Consider the following 17,154-nt stretch of genomic DNA (forward strand, 5'->3'; position numbering starts at 1 on the left):
AAAACATATACCGTATATTACCGTGTAAAGGATGACCCCTTGTAAATGGTGAACCCAAAAATTTCCTTTAAAAAAAGCATTTTTATCATCTACTCCATGTAATGGGCAGATGGCAATTTCAAGGCCAGCCTGTTACTACACTATGGTTATAAATATTTTATCGCACATATAATCTTTATTCATAATACCATCTTTACTAAAAGCTCTTAGTATCATTGGTTATCACTTGCATGTGTAAATGGGTTTGTTTGTTCGTCATGATCGAAAAAAAACCATGGTATAAAGTCGCTCTTATTACATTTATGTTGAATTTAAACCTATACACAGATGTGTAAATGCGTTTGTTTGTTTGTTATGATCGTCGATAGAACGTAAACTAAGCAAGGGTATCGGTTTTAGGTGTCACGTTTAGCAAAAGTATGATATAAATCACTCTTATTTAATTTATTTTGCATTTCTGAGTATATAGCAATAGCATTTCAACCAATTTAGACAAACAGAGGACGGTGACAGTGCTACTCTGCTAGTAGTGCAAACGAAAGCAACGAAGATTATCCCCAAGACGATGATGTCCTGATGAATTTTTTAAAACATGTTTAATAGTTCGAATGGTAGGTTGATTTAAGATGGTTTTTAATTTCAAGTTAATTAAGTTTTTTTTTTTTTTAAATTTGTTTTGCCATCATTGTTTTCCTGTATACCATAGTGTAGGTACCGATAACCTTCAAATTTTGAGGTTTCGGACAATCACCACTACTATTGCGGTAGTGGTGGTTGTCCGAAACCTCAAAATTTGCAGGTTATTGGTATCTACATTAGGTATACAGGAAAACAATGATGCGAACAAATTTATAAAAAAGAAAACTTGATTCAATATATTTTAAATTGAAAACCATGGTAGTGGTGGTTGTCCGAAACCTCAAAATTTGCAGGCAAATGATGTAAACATTCCCAGTCATCCAAAACAAGTGATCAGATCATCTAATCTGATCACGCCACCCAAAATACTGAGCTTGATAAAATACACCCAAAATCTAAAACTTAAAGCACAATTAACTAATTAAATAATAATTTTTTAAAATGCAATAATGCTTCTGAAACAAAATAGAATATTGAGAGAGAGAGAGAGAGAGAGTCCAGAAAACTTCAAATAAAGAGGGAGAGCTCTCTCTCTCTCTCTCTCTCTCTCTCTCTCTCTCTCTCTCTCTCTCTCTCTCTCCTCTCTCTCTCTCTCTCTCTCTCTCTCTCTCAATAAATGAAATTTTTGTTTCTTTGCTAAGTCTCTATTGAGGTTTTATAATCAAGCACCACAGAGCTAAAAACTATAAAATATTGTTTATCGGCAGTAACATGCCGTAATAATAAGCGACTTATTTGATCCGAAAATTGAGGTTGACGACGGACTAGGCAGGGTTGATCAGCTGATTTGAAAGTAAACAATGAATAAGATTATAATTCGCTATGTATTTAATTATAAATTTGATACTAAGTTGTGAATATTACATCCATTATTATTGGATACAGGTAAGTGAAACACCAGTTTAATCAGAATCTGGTTTATTTAAAATATAGCTGTAATTTTTTACCACAGTAAATGGATACACACTGTATAGAGAGAGCTAGGATAATGGCGCGCAGCGCTCTCATTGTAAAGGAGCGTGGCTATTTGAAATCATTGCCCAGATTTAATTTTATTGCTGTTTTTATGAGAATTTTTATTTAATAGGTATTGCTTTGTTCTTGGCCATCCCCATGCTGTTGCCAACTATTAGAAATCAAATTCTTAATGTGGAGTGAACAATAACTACATTTTTTTTTTCTTTTTTCCTTTTAATCCTCCTTGGCTGCAAAAAACCAAAACTGCGATTGACGAGGTCTGATTGTAGATATCTTCTTGAGGCTCGAGGTGAGGATGGCAGGTACATCCTTGCCAAGATCCTTGGACATGATGTGTCGTACAATGTTAGTTGCATTTTTAAGTGTATTTCAGAAAGAGGTCTTCTGAAGGCTATTCAACTTTTATGACATATTTACTTTTCTGGTTTTAATTGAAAATTCTTTTAGTCTTTATTTATAATAAATGATATAGTCATTGACCTTCGATGTCAGGATGCCTAATAAGTGAGCAACAAAACCAGCATTATAGATGCTGTGATGGGTTCAATAGAGCCTGAACCCATGGATCTTCTTCATGCTGTACACACTGAATCCATGCCTTGCATGTTGAAACACTGTCATAAAAAAGGGAAGACAATATTTCTTTGGTATACAGTATCCTATTGTATTGGATTCCCTTAATTGACCTTTATTGGAAAGTCCTTGGCAATCACAGAGGAGCTTAACCCTAAATAGTAAAATGAAACTAAGAATACTAGATATAGGTAATGTCTCATGTTTTGAATGCAGTGAAAATATGTCCAATGAGATTCGTAGGGTTAACTGCAGAAGTAACTTTTAATGGATTCAGAGTTATTAATAAATTTAAAGCAGATATTGTACCTTTAAATTGTTTGCAATTGTGGTTTATCTTATTATTATTAGTTTCCATTATTAAATTATTCATCTTTTTCAGATAAAGCTGGCTTAACACACGTGATAACTATGGATCTTCACCAGAAAGAAATACAAGGTTTCTTTGAATGTCCTGTTGATAATTTGAGAGCCTCGCCATTTTTGCTCCAATATATCCAGGAATGTGTAAGTATGAAGAGGAATTGATTTTGTGACTGATAACACTTGGAAAGATAATTTACTATTACATTTCTGTTCATGTTGACTTACAGGTCTCCAGTCCAAAATTCAACAAAAATGTTTATTGAAATTTTTATTTAATGTAAACTGTTTATTCACCTTTTGCATTTGGTCTCCAGGTTAAGTAATAAAGATTTTGAGGTAGTAAATTGAATTTTGCCTTTATTTCTTTTGTCACTTTACTTTAAAAATTTTATTTCAAGATCTAATATTATTAGATTATTTTCATCTATGATTTTCATAATAATGAAGGATTAAAATCATGGTAAAATAATGGAATTTGTCATTAGAAAGTTAATTGGGTTTGAATTAATACTGCCCTATCTTTTCTATAATGTGACAACATTTTCGAAATATTTTTGGAATTTTGCTGCTAATATGAAATAAGAGTTGGCCTCTCATTTGGGTAATTCTTTTGAAAATGTTTATAATTATATTGTTGGTCAGGTCATGATCATGATATCTGTTCAATGTGATTTTAGAGTTTATGGTACTTTTCAGTAGAAATCTTTTACTATTAGAATTCTTGTATTACAATTGTAGCTTATGTTGTAAAAAAAAATGATATTTATCTATCATCCTGAATACTCATGCAAGCTGAAAGCTGGAATAGTAATGCCCATCTTATATGACTAAACATTCAATGTCAAAATAAAATTACCAAAATAGCAGAGCATGCATTAGGGCTACAGTATCACTTTGTGTTGAAAATTAGGTGGATGATTAATGCACAACATAGTTAACTGAACTAAACTTGAAAGTAGAAGTACAGATCTTGAAAACTCGTTATGATTTGCTATTGATAAACTATACGTCTTGCTTTATCTACGATTTCAAAAAGAATTTTTGCCTGTCAAAAAAAAAAAAGAAAATGTCTGGGTAAGCACTGTGTTATCTAGCAGCATAACAGGAAGGCCAATACATCAGCCATCCATTGCAAAACTACCACTAAAGAGTTATAAAATCCTTTAAGGATTGGTCCGAAAGTTTGAGGAGAGGTTCTTCTCAAGTTATTGCCCTTTCCTTTGCCTACACTTATACAGTACTTAATAGTCTGGCACATTCCTTATACATTCATCACCTATTTTCTCACACATGACAGCATTACTAAGTAATCGCTATAACTGTTCAGTGACTTATTTTGCCCACACCCTAAAGGTTAGAAAATACCTCTTGTAGTACCAAATTGACTTATTCTACCATATGTTTTTTTAAACATTTGGTGCACACCTGTATCTTAAAACTAGATGAAGACATACCTTGTAACTCTTGTTTAAATTTTACTATCAAACTACCTGTATTTTCAAAATGCTAAATCAAATCGAGTTGTCTAGGCTAGTCCACACATTGCATTCCACAATGATTATATGAAGTGCTGGTTATATAGTAACTGCATGTTGAGTTCCTACGAATGCACCAACTGTTGATATGACTAGGCATCACAGGGGAGAGGAGTAAAAAAAGAAAATTGGTTCTGTTAATTAGAGTTTGGGAAGCCAGTGATATTAAAATGATGAGCGGAAGGTAAGTATTGAAATAATAGATTTTATTAAAATTCTGCTTTTGGTGTTTATTGATATTAATGCCCAACATAAGAGGTTAGGTAAATTTTGTTTCTACCACTGATTGCCATAGCGTTAGGGTTTTCGATATATAATATTTCAAGCAGAGTAGAATGGTGTCGTGTTTATCTTTTCCATTAAGTTGAGTTACACTTGTATAAAACTTATTAGCCTCTCATTCTTTAATTACAAGTTTTTGATAGATAATTTTTAGGAGTTTAAATGTTATATCAAGGTCAATGACTGATTCAGTGAAAATTGTTGATGTGTGTACTTTGAGAAACAGTAGGGTTACTTGGATGTAGAAAAAGTAAGATTGACTTAGAATAATTATACTTAACTACAAGGTATTGTAAAGAATGTTTTATGTTCTTAACTGAAAATGAAAACAAATTAATCATTAAAGAAACCCTATTTTGTACAGCCTATTAACACAAACTGTGGGCTTACCCTTAGAGCTGCACTCATATATGCATTCTTGAAGTTTCTCTTTTGCTTAACCCAGATGACTCTGTTACTTGTTGCCAAAAGGAAAAGGCAACCCTTTTCACCTATATGTTTGGCAGTCAGTAGAGGAGTGACCAATTCAATGTGCCCAATTCCGTGAAACTGACTAATTTAGTTTTTAGGTCAACAAAAATAAGGGTATTTTTCTTCATCTTTGTATCTAGAAAGAAGTACAGGGGGTTAGCTCTAAAGCATAATTTTTGTAAATAACTGATTTCTTACCTTTTAAGTACTATATTCAGTTTTTTAAAATTAGCTAGAAGAGATACTTTTTCACTTGTTGGAAGTTGGTAATGCTTTTCAGATACGTAGTGTTGCTGTAGTTGTAGTCATGTTTATTGCTGCCCAAATTTTAACCCCTTCGCTACAGTGACGTTGTTTGACGTCAAAATATGCCCTGTGATACACAATATGACATCCGGGATATGTCATTTACATATATAAACTGTATGGAAGGTAAAATCACTCATTTCATACAAATGAGTACAGCACATGTTTGTATGCCACGCAGTTCACAGTCGGGAAATTTCACTAAAATCTTCTCCCCTCCCTGATATTAGCCCCTCCTCCTTTCTTCAGCATCCAATGAAGTCTTTCAGATTCTAGCCTTTATTCCTGGTTGTGCAAGAGCTATTTTAGTCTGTTTTTATGTTAACATGCAGAATCACACCACTCTTTAGCCAATGGCGACATTCCTTACCAGAGGCATTACTTAAACCCCCCTGACACCCCCAGCTTAGAGACGGGATTCTAACATCTCACCCTACCACCAACCAAAATACTTGAGATTCTAGTCCTTATTCGTGATTATGTATGCAAGTGAAGAAATATACAGTGCAGTAATATCTATGCTACATTGCTAATTCAGTCTTTTATCCCAAGAGCTTTATTTGCTTGATAATTATTGAGGCCAAACTGCAAAATTGAAGATATCTGTTTTAGTGTATTTCTACGTTGGCATACGTTTTCCAATCCCACAGAAATTACTGTACTATTATTATTATTATTATTATTATTATTATTATTATTATTATTATTATTATTATTATTACTAGCTAAGCTGTACAACCCTAGTTGGAAAAGCAAGATGTTTTAAGCCAGAGGGCTCCAAAAGGGACAAATAGCCCAGTGAGGAAAGGAAATAAAGAAATAAATAAACAATATAAGGAGTAATGAAAAATTAAAGTATTTTAAAAACATCAACAACATTAAAACAGATATGGTATTTGCTATATAAATTATAAAAGGATTTATGTAAGCCTGTTCAACAAAAACATTTGCTGCAAGTTTGAACTTTTGAAGTTCTACTGATTCAACTACCCGATTAGGAAGATCATTCCACAACTTGGTCATAGCTGGAATAAAACTTCTAGAATACTGTGCAGTATTGAGCCTCATGATGGAGAAGGCCTGACTATTAGAATTAACTGCATACCTAGTACTGTATTATGAACTTGATGGAACTCTCTGGGACAATCTGAATGTAAAGGATGGTCCGAATTATGAAAAATATTATGCAATATGCATAAAGAACTAATTGAACTACGGTGCCAGAGGTTAATATCTAGATCAGGAGTAAGAAATTTAATAGACCGTAAATTCCTGTCCAACAAATTAAGATGAGAATCAGCAGCTGAAGACCAGACAGGAGAACAATACTTGAAACAAGATAAGATGAAAGAATTAAAACACTTTAGAATAGATAGATCACTAAAGATATTGAAACTTTCTCAATTAGCCAATTTTTTTTGCAATTGAAGAAGACACTGACCTAATGTGTTTCTCAAAAGTCAATTTGTTGTCGAGAATCACACCTAAAATTTTAAAAACGTCAAAGTTGAAGAAACATTATCAATTCTCAGATCCAGATGTTGAGGAGCCACAGTCCTTGACCTACTTAGAATCATATTGTTGGGATTCAACTTCATACCCCATAATTTGCACCATGCACTAATTTTTTTTAGCTAGATCTCTATTAAGGGATTCAGCAATCCCAGGAGATGGAATTGATGCAGAGAGAGTAGCATCATCTGCATATGCAACAAGCTTGTTTTCTAGACTAAACCACATATCATGTGTATATTGTATGAAAAGTAATGGACCAAGAACACTACCGTGAGGAACACCAGATATCACATTCGTATACTCACTATGGTGCCCATCAACAACAAATTTGCTAAATTTGTTGTTAATGGCACAATAGTTAGTATGGTAATGCAATTTCATGGCAATGCTCTCAGACCGGTAATTTTTATATCATAAACTATACACATGATGTGTGGTTTTGTCTTGATTGTAAGCTTGTTGCATATGTGAATCATGGTACTCTGCATTGCTCCCTTTTGCAGCAGAGACCTATGGTTGCTGAATATCTCATCCTAATATGGATGTATACCGTAATACAAATTTTGCTTAACAAATTTTGCTTAACAATACGCAAAATACAGTATGATTATTAGTAGTCTAGGATAATGGATCCCCAACTGCAGATCTTTCTATCTCAGCTTTTCTGAAACTGTGTAACGCATTTAAAATTCTTGGCATTATTCTTCATTTCAAATTCACTTTCTCATAAATATATCCATTTATTTCTTCTAAGTGGTTTTGTAGGTAGTTTTCTAAGTATGCAAAAACTTTTATTAAAATTTTCTATTTGGTTTATTGGTAATTTTTTTCTTTATGCTATTTCAAGTTATGAAATGTTTCATGGAAATGCTTTATTTTTACTTTTGGTTTGCAAAGATACTTGCACCATCTTCATGGCCCTGTATGTCCTCAGGGTAAAAGGAATAATAAGTTCATTTGTACAAGCCTAAAATGTAGATAATGAAGATATCTGGAATTTTTTATCATTCCAATATCGTTTTTAATTTCAGATCCCTGACTACCGCAATGCAGTGATAGTGGCTCGTGATCCTGGTTCAGCTAAGAAGGCCACATCCTATGCAGAACGTTTACGACTCGGTTAGTGATTTTCCTCTTTTTCATATTTGACTCTTATGTCAAGATGTATCCTGGAGGTATTTATAATTGTACTGCACAAGATGAAAATAGCTCTTTTGGGACATGGTGTTGTGTTCAGGTAATTTGTTGCACAGTCTACTTTTGGTTAAGATACAATTATCGTATCAAAGTACATTTTCATTAATTTATTTTATTACACTGTCTACATAAAACATACAGTGTTGCATAATTAATTGTGTTGCCAAGGTCATAAGGGTTGACAAGAAGCACTGAGATTTGTGTATGATTATATTTTCAAATTTTTTTTAATGCAAGTTTTGTTTAATGTGAATGTTGAAACATCTTGAAGGGCTGGTGATCCACAGAATCCCTCCTATTATAGGTCTCCAAAAGAGATAAAAATTAAGGGAACCTCCCAAGGTTTTGTATAAGTAATATTTATGAAAGCTTAGTTTATTAATAGCATGTGAATGATAGGTTGAAACTTAAGTTATGGAACTTGGGGACATAGAACAGAGGTGTGCAACTGCACAATTTGTTATAGGCACTTCATTCCAAGAAATTTTATGTGCCTATTGTGAATGATTAAGAGAGGAGAATTTTAAGAGGGAAAATGGTTTTGAAATAGTCTTAACTACTGTAGGGCGAACATTGGTTTTCATCATAAAGAATAAATGAATTGTAAGAAATAACACATCCAGATATGAACAAAAGCCAAGAAGTTAAATTTTTACAGCCACATTCTAATATGTCACTATCACTCTTTGAAAAATATTCTTGAAATTTTAAGTCTGTGTCTTGATTTTTAAACATGTTTTCTTTGAAAATATATTTTATGAATACAAATCTGGGAAATCTTTAAGAAAACTAGTCCCACAGTGTTTTGTCATTTGTGTTGAGTGTTTAATGGTAACTATGAGTGTTATCTTACACGCCTCCCTTCACAATTATATACAGACAAGTTTAAGTATCATCATTAATGTTCATCACATCTGCTCCACTATTCTGTTTTCTAAGTCATATATTCCTCTTTGGAGGTCATTGTTTGATTTGTAATCTTACTTCCTTGTGAATAGTTTATATAACCTCCAGTCTTCTCCTAATCATGAATGGCCATCTTCTCCCTTTTACTGGTTTTATTGTTATTAGTGATAGAAATATAGATATAGGAACTAAGATTCATGTAGAATAGAAGATAAAGTGCTGGGTGTCTAGAGAAAGAGTAAAAATTAGTAATTTCAATAATATGGCACAAAAATTTATAAAAAAGATCAAGGGACATAAAGGTCCCCAAGGGAATGGAACAACTAAGATTAAATATTCAGATTAGAATTTATGAACATGTACTGTTGTAGAATAAAGCATTCATTTATGGTGGGTACCTACTTCCACCACCCTTTATATTCACAACACAAAGCAGATTGAAGAAATATAGTAAAGTGTGAAAAGAAGAATTTTAACTATAATGATTTATTTTGATACTTGCATAACACGACCTAGAGGCAAGTACAGTATAAAAATTGTGAATCTTACTATTAAAATTCTGTTTATATTCATGAATCTTTCCTATAGGGCACATTACTGACTACCACACTATGTTGTTGGGTGGAAGTGGTAATCCTAAAGCCAAAAGTAAATCTTTTAAGTTTTTAAACATGAATCAACAGGTCTTCCAAACATTCCCATAACTTATTGCTCTTGCCTTGTCCAAGGAAAGAATAAACTCTTATAATCCATCTTTCCTATTCAAAATAACGATGGGTTGTATTACCCAGATTCCAGAAACAAAAACTGAATGATGTTCATAACAAATATCCATCAAATAACCACAGCTAAAAGCAATGTAACTAAAACAAAAATCCTTGCAACTATTAAATGTATAATAAAAAAAAACGAATTCCAGACCTTACATAATCCTTTTCACTCTGTACTGTATTGTTGATCTCTATTACCACAGGGATCTTTTCGCTGGCAGAAGAAAACAAAAAAGTTTCAAGATCTGGATTACTTTCTTAAAGTATAACCACTGTCTTTATATATATATATATGTTTCTAGTCTGTATCATTAACATTTTATTAGCTTAACTTATCTTGGCATTGAACAACTACCACATTCATGGCAACTCTCCTGCCAGATCCTGTAAATGCTATTCATTCTGAGGGAATTGACTTTTATCAATAGCACTGTAGTAATGTAGTTTTACTAAAAGTTACGAAAGTAAAATGCCAGAATGGAATGACCAAATAAAGACATTATTAATTACATAAGATTAATGTTCTAGTGCCCAATGCTTAGAATCTATATATCAAGCTTTAAACTTAGAAATTTCTCTTAATTTTCCACATTCTGAGATATCATTGGCTGAGCTTATTAATTCTGAGAAGTCTTTCAGACTGTAACATGAGCTGCAATATTATATTAGAAGTCTAATTGGTCAATTGTTGTAGGGGACAAAGGCAATAAGATATATCTATCTATCTATCTGTCTATTTATCTATCTATCTATCTATATATATATATATATATATATATATATATATATATATATATATATATATATATATATAGTGAGCCCTCGCTACTTCGCGGTTCGACCATCGCGGATTCACGACTTCGCGGACTTTTTTCATTAAATACGGCATCCTATTTCATCAGAAAACTACTATTTTTGGGGGAAACATCATTTTATTCTAGAAAATTGCTACTCTTTAAATAGTTAATTGCACATTAAGAATGCGTGTACTTTTGTTTTTAAATTTCGGGTGTGTTTTAAAAATCGAGTATTGTTGACTTCTTTTTGTTTTACTTTTGGCTGTGATCAGATCAGCTGACGTCTAGTTGCCGGTCTCAAGAATATGCGCGCACGAAGTATTGTTTATACCATTTCTTAACTTATTCAAACCATCTATACAGTTGATATTACATAAGTACCAATGTGTTATAACCCATCATATTTTTTGTTTATTACATTTAAAACAATCTCTCTCTCTCTCTCTCTCTCTCTCTCTCTCTCTCTCTCTCTCTCTCTCTCTCTCTCTCTCTCTGTGAGCTACTTTTCACTACCTCTCATTCCTTACCTCTATCTCACTAACAAATGAAATCTTTGTTGCTTCACAAAGTTTCATTCATATTGAAAATCAAAATCATGATTCAGTTTTCCTTACTTTCTCCAATCTTGCACTATGTCACATCGAATGTTATAGCGGTAACTTAATTGTTCGACAACTTTAAAAATCGGCCTAGTACTTGCTTCTTCTCTTTACTTTTTTTTTTTTTTTTCTTTAGATGGTTTCATAATTGAGGCGGGTACAAGTTGACTTATAACTGAAGTTAGGAAAAGTATTTTGGATATGGAATGGAGAATCATCTTTAGTAACAGTTTAGAATTATCGTAAATTATCATTCGGTCATTAGCGGCAGTTTGTTATTGTTGATTAAACGGCAAAAAAAAAAAAGAAAAAAAATTGTTTTCCTGCTTTGCTACGTATGTAGGATTTTATATAGATACGGTAAATAATATTTGTAATAACATTTTTCAATATTTAACTTAGCCGGTGATTATAATAGCTGCAACTCTGTTGCTCGACAGAAAACTCTAAGGAAAAATTCGCCAGCGATCGCTATACAGGTTGCGGGTGTGCCCAACAGCGCCATCTGTCATCCAAGTACCCAGTACTCAATGTAAACAAAGAACTCAATTTTCTCTCTGTCGTGCTCCCGACAAGACGTACTTATTCGCTGTTGCTAACTGGATTTGTTTTCACAACTAATTGGTGAAGTACACTATTCTAGTTTTGAGCTTTCGCTGTGCAGGCCTTTTCTTCACAATTCCTTGAACTCTTTTTGATTACGGATTCTTTGTTGATGACTTTTTGATAGTTTTTGAATTCCCCTTTGACCAATTCAAAATGGCTGACCCTTCACAAGTCCCAAAATTTAGGAAGTGCAATGCTAGGGACTGTTCAAGGCGTCTTCCGAAGGCCTCTATCGACCCTCACACTGTTTGTTCCAATTGTCGGGATAAAACCTGTCAATTGGAAGATCGATGTGAGGAGTGCGTTGGGCTTTCGGAATTCGATTTTATCGAATTCCAAAAATATACACGTAGGCTAGAGAGAGATAGAGTTAGGAGAAGTTCCTCTCGTTCTATTGACATTTCCTCTCCTCATGCCCCACAACCTATTCCTTCCCCTGTAGTGGTTGCTCCTAATCCCCCTTCTGGCACTCAGGAACCTTCGATGGCTGATATGATGCGTGCCATCCAAGCTCTGGGTGAGAGAGTTGAGTCACTGGCTAGTGACCGTAATCAGCTCATGGCGGATGTCAAGGAGCTGAAGTGTAAAAGTGCAGTGGGAAGTGATAAAGTGAGTGATAGTGTTGCGCTTGAGGGTTCGTCTGTTCGTGCCTGTCGTCCTCCTAGTCCGGGACCTCTTGCAAGCTCCCAAGTCCAGGGGAGAAGCAATGTCGTACGACAAATGGGTTCGAGAGGCTTTAATCAGCGAACAGACGTTCCCTCCGTGGTTTCGGGCGTATCTACCCAAGATCGCCCCTACCACACAAAGACGAGAGGGCCCATTTATACCTCGTCTGCGGAAGAGGTTTCTCGCAAGAAACCATGGACCAAGGTCTCACGACCGTTAAAGCGCAAGTCGGTCCCTTCCGCGCAAGTCCAACGGCCCAGCTGTAGCCACTGGGTCAGTTCGGACTTGCTGCAGTCATCCGATGACTACTCACCTCCTAAGAGAGGTAAAGCGGTACCGCTTCAGACAGTTACACCGTCTGTCGCCGCACCTGCTCCTGTAGACCCTAAGTGGTCTTTACTGCAAGACATGCAGTCGCAACTCACGTCGCTTATGCAGGACTTTCGTGCGGAGAAGGTTGCTGCCGCACCAGTAGCTAGTGCAGCTCCTTGCCTACAACCACCCACACGATCGGTTGTGCGTCCTGGGGACGCTGAGGTAACCTTCTCACGCACTCCAGTTGAGAGAGTTCCGCCACCCATGCGTTCCAGTGTGATCTGCCAGCCGCATGTTGACGTTCAGCGACGCACGGAGGTATCCGTTGACGTCCGTGAGGTTCAACAACCGTCAGAGTTGTTTTGTTTTGACGCGGTGCGTCAACCTCCGCAACCCAGTGTGGTTGCCTCTGCGCACCCACATCAGTCTAGACAGTCTGGAGTAGACGCTGTGCGTCCCCGCGCTGCTATGGTTGTTGCCAGCTCACAGACTGGGCAACAGTTCCATGACGTTGCGTCCGGCTCAGTCACGCATGCACCCGTGCGGCCGGACTCAGCCAACCAGCCGTTACCCACTCCGTTGCCGTTCCCTCATCAGTTATCGGATGAGGGACTTTCTGATGATGATGGTGCTGCACATGAAGATGAACCACACTCAGAACTGGACGAGCCCAAGTCTACGCAACCCTCTTTGGACTTTAGGAAAGTTTTGGCCCTGTTCAAAGAGATGTTTCCGGACCAGTTTGTGTCTGTAGCTCCGCGTTCGCCTCCGTCAGAGTTTGTGTTAGGCATGCCGTCAACTGCTCCTGCCTTTACTAGACTCGTCCTCGCACGCTCGTCCAAGAGAGCTTTGCGAGTGATTGGAGAATGGCTGCAGTCCAAAAAGAGCTTAGGGAAGACAGCTTTTACGTTTCCCCCTGCTAGACTCTCTTCTAGATCGAGCGTCTGGTATGCCACGGGAGAAGTTCTCGTCTTGGGAGTTCCTGCCTCTGCCCAGGGCGACTTCTCAAGTCTTGTAGACTCTCCCCGCCGCCTAGCCATGAGACGCTCGAAGATATGTTGGTCATCTTCGGACCTGGACCACCTTTTGAAAGGGATATTTAGAGCCTTCGAGGTATTCAACTTCTTAGACTTGTGTCTAGGAGCTCTAAGCAGAAAGATCTCTCCGACGGAGAAGGAGACTTCCTTGCTCATTATGTCCTGCATGGACAAGGCCATACGTGATGGGTCAAATGAGCTTGCTGCATCCTTTGTGTCCGGAGTCCTTAAGAAGCGTGAAAACCTGTGTTCATTCCTTTCAGCTGGAGTCACACCATGCCAGAGATCCGAACTTCTGTTTGCTCCCCTTTCTAAGTGCCTTTTTCCAGAGGACCTGATTAAGGAGATTGCTGCTTCTTTGATACAGAAGGATTCTCATGATCTTGTTGCGTCCTCTGCTCGCAAAGCTACCCCTTTGCCTACCTTGTCAGCGAGACCAAGGATGGACACTCCAGCGTCACGTTTTATTCCGCCCTTTCGTGGCAGAGCCTCCAGCAGAGGAGGTGCTCGTGCCGAAGGGAGACGTGGAAAGAAGAAAGGAACCAAGTCCTTTAAGGGCAGAGTCTGACTGCCAACTTCTTCAGACAGCAGTGGGAGCCAGACTCAAGAACTTCTGGCAGACCTGGGAAAAGAGAGGCGCAGATGCACAATCTGTGAAGTTGCTCAGAGAAGGGTACAAGATCCCGTTTGTACGAAAACCCCCTCTAGCAACGTCCCCCATCGATCTCTCTCCCAGGTACAGAGAGGAAGACAAGAGACGGGCATTGAAACAGGAAGTGTCTCTCTTACTAGAGAAGGGAGCGGTAGTCAAAGTCCTGGACCATCAAACCCCAGGATTCTACAACCGTCTCTTCTTGGTGTCCAAGAAGACAGGAGGGTGGAGGCCGGTGCTAGACGTCAGTGCGCTGAACGTCTTTGTCACAAAGCAGACGTTCTCCATGGAGACCACAAAGTCGGTTCTAGCAGCGGTCAGAAGGGAAGACTGGATGGTCTCGTTAGACCTAAGGGACGCCTACTTCCACGTCCCCATCCACCCGGACTCCCAACCTTTTCTGAGATTCGTTTACGAAAAGGTTGTCTACCAGTTTCAAGCCCTGTGCTTTGGCCTAAGCACAGCTCCTCTTGTGTTTACGAGGCTGATGAGGAATGTAGCCAAATTCCTTCATTTAGCGGACATCCGAGCCTCCCTCTATTTGGACGACTGGCTTCTCAGAGCTTCTTCCAGTCGTCGCTGTCTGAAGGATCTAAAGTGGACTCTAGATCTGACCAAGGAATTGGGTCTCCTTGTCAATATGGAAAAGTCACAAGTGGTCCCATCCCAAACTATTGTGTATTTAGGGATGGAGATTCACAGTCTAGCTTTTCGGGCTTTTCCGTCGGCCCCCAGAACAAGCCAAGCCCAGTTATGCATCCAGAACATGCTGAAGAAGGAACGATGTTCAGTCAGGAAGTGGATGAGTCTGATAGGGACGCTATCATCCCTGGAACAGTTCGTAGCATTAGGAAGACTACACCTCCGTCCTCTTCAATATCACCTAGCATTTCACTGGAAAAAGGACAAGACGCTAGAAGCGGTCTCGATCCCCATTTCCGAGAAGATGAAGTCTTGCCTGACATGGTGGAAGGACAGTATCAACCTCAGAGAGGGTCTGCCCCTGGCTGTTCAGACTCCCAACCACGTTCTCTTCTCGGACGCATCGGACGTAGGCTGGGGCACGACGTTAGACGGTCGGGAATGCTCGGGAATATGGAACTCGAGTCAAAGGACAATGCATATCAACTGCAAGGAGCTACTGGCAGTACATCTGGCCTTGAAAAGCTTCAGGTCTCTCCTTCAAGGCAAAGTGGTGGAGGTGAACTCGGACAACACCACGGCTTTGGCGTACATCTCCAAGCAAGGAGGGACCCACTCACTGACGCTGTACGAGATCGCAAGGGACCTCCTCACCTGGTCAAAAAGTCTAAACATTTCGCTAGTTACGAGGTTCATCCAAGGCAACTTGAATGTCATGGCAGATTGTCTCAGTCGGAAGGGACAAATTCTTCCAACAGAATGGACCCTCCACAAGGATGTATGCAAGAGTCTTTGGGCCACCTGGGGCCAGCCGACCATAGATCTCTTCGCAACCTCGATGACCAAGAGGCTCCCAATTTATTGCTCACCAATCCCGGACCCAGCAGCAGTTCATATAGATGCCTTTCTCCTAGATTGGTCTCATCTAGATCTATATGCATTCCCTCCGTTCAAGATTGTCAACAAGGTACTGCAGAAGTTCGCCTCTCACGAAGGGACAAGGTTGACGCTAGTTGCTCCCCTCTGGCCCGCGAGAGAATGGTTCACCGAGGTACTTCGATGGCTAGTAGACGTTCCCAGAACACTTCCCCTAAGGGTGGACCTGCTACGTCAGCCACACGTAAAGAAGGTACACCAAGGCCTCCACGCTCTTCGTCTGACTGCCTTCAGACTATCGAAAGACTCTCGAGAGCTAGAGGCTTTTCGAAGGAGGCAGCCAGAGCGATTGCTAGATCAAGGAGAACATCCACCCTTAGAGTCTACCAATCGAAGTGGGAAGTCTTCCGAAACTGGTGCAAGTCAGTATCAGTATCCTCGACCAGTACCTCTGTAACTCAAATAGCTGACTTCCTCTTATATCTGAGGAAAGAACGATTTCTTTCAGCTCCCACTATCAAGGGTTACAGAAGCATGTTGGCATCAGTCTTCCGTCACAGAGGCTTAGATCTTTCCAACAATAAAGATCTACAGGACCTCCTTAAGTCTTTTGAGACCACGAAGGAGCGTCGGTTGGTTACACCTGGTTGGAATTTAGACGTGGTACTAAGATTCCTCATGTCAGACAGGTTCGAGCCGCTACAATCAGCCTCCCTGAAAGATCTCACCTTAAAGACTCTTTTCCTGGTTTGCTTAGCCACAGCTAAAAGAGTCAGTGAGATTCATGCCTTCAGCAAGAACATCGGTTTCTCATCTGAAACGGCTACATGTTCTCTACAACTTGGTTTTCTAGCCAAAAACGAGCTGCCTTCTCGACCTTGGCCAAAATCGTTCGATATTCCAAGCTTATCGAATATGGTTGGAAATGAACTAGAAAGAGTCTTATGCCCTGTCAGAGCTCTTAAGTTCTATTTAAAACGAACTAAACCTTTAAGAGGCCCGTCTGAAGCTTTATGGTGTTCAGTTAAGAAACCATCTTTGCCTATGTCAAAGAATGCCTTATCCTATTTTATCAGACTGTTAATACGAGAAGCTCATTCCCATCTGAATGAGGAAGACCAAGCTTTGCTGAGGGTAAGGACACATGAAGTTAGAGCTGTCGCAACTTCCGTGGCCTTTAAACAAAATAGATCTCTGCGAAGTATAATGGACGCAACCTATTGGAGAAGCAAGTCAGTGTTCGCGTCTTTTTATCTTAAGGATGTCCAGTCTCTTTACGAGGACTGCTACACTCTGGGACCATTCGTAGCAGCGAGTGCAGTAGTGGGTGAGGGCTCATCCACTACAATTCCCTAATTCCATAACCTTTTTAATCTTTCTCTTGAAATGTTTTTATTGTTGTTTTTTGGGTTGTCCGGAAGGCTAA

The 17,154-nt window shown here is 38.4% G+C and overlaps 1 protein-coding gene across 7 annotated transcripts in view; it reads left to right on the top strand.

Annotated features, from left to right (window-relative positions):
- LOC137618196 (phosphoribosyl pyrophosphate synthase-associated protein 1) overlaps positions 1-17,154 on the top strand; it is a 143,221-nt gene that overhangs the window by 76,077 nt on the left and 49,990 nt on the right. For all 7 annotated transcript variants that reach the window (XM_068348284.1, XM_068348286.1, XM_068348281.1 and 4 more), the window contains 2 exons: positions 2,573-2,697; positions 7,697-7,784. In XM_068348284.1, the coding sequence (XP_068204385.1) occupies positions 2,573-2,697; positions 7,697-7,784 (213 nt within the window). The remainder of the gene's footprint in view (positions 1-2,572; positions 2,698-7,696; positions 7,785-17,154) is intronic.

This window comes from Palaemon carinicauda, chromosome 24 (genome assembly GCF_036898095.1).
Source record: "Palaemon carinicauda isolate YSFRI2023 chromosome 24, ASM3689809v2, whole genome shotgun sequence".
Classification (NCBI taxonomy): domain Eukaryota; kingdom Metazoa; phylum Arthropoda; class Malacostraca; order Decapoda; family Palaemonidae; genus Palaemon; species Palaemon carinicauda.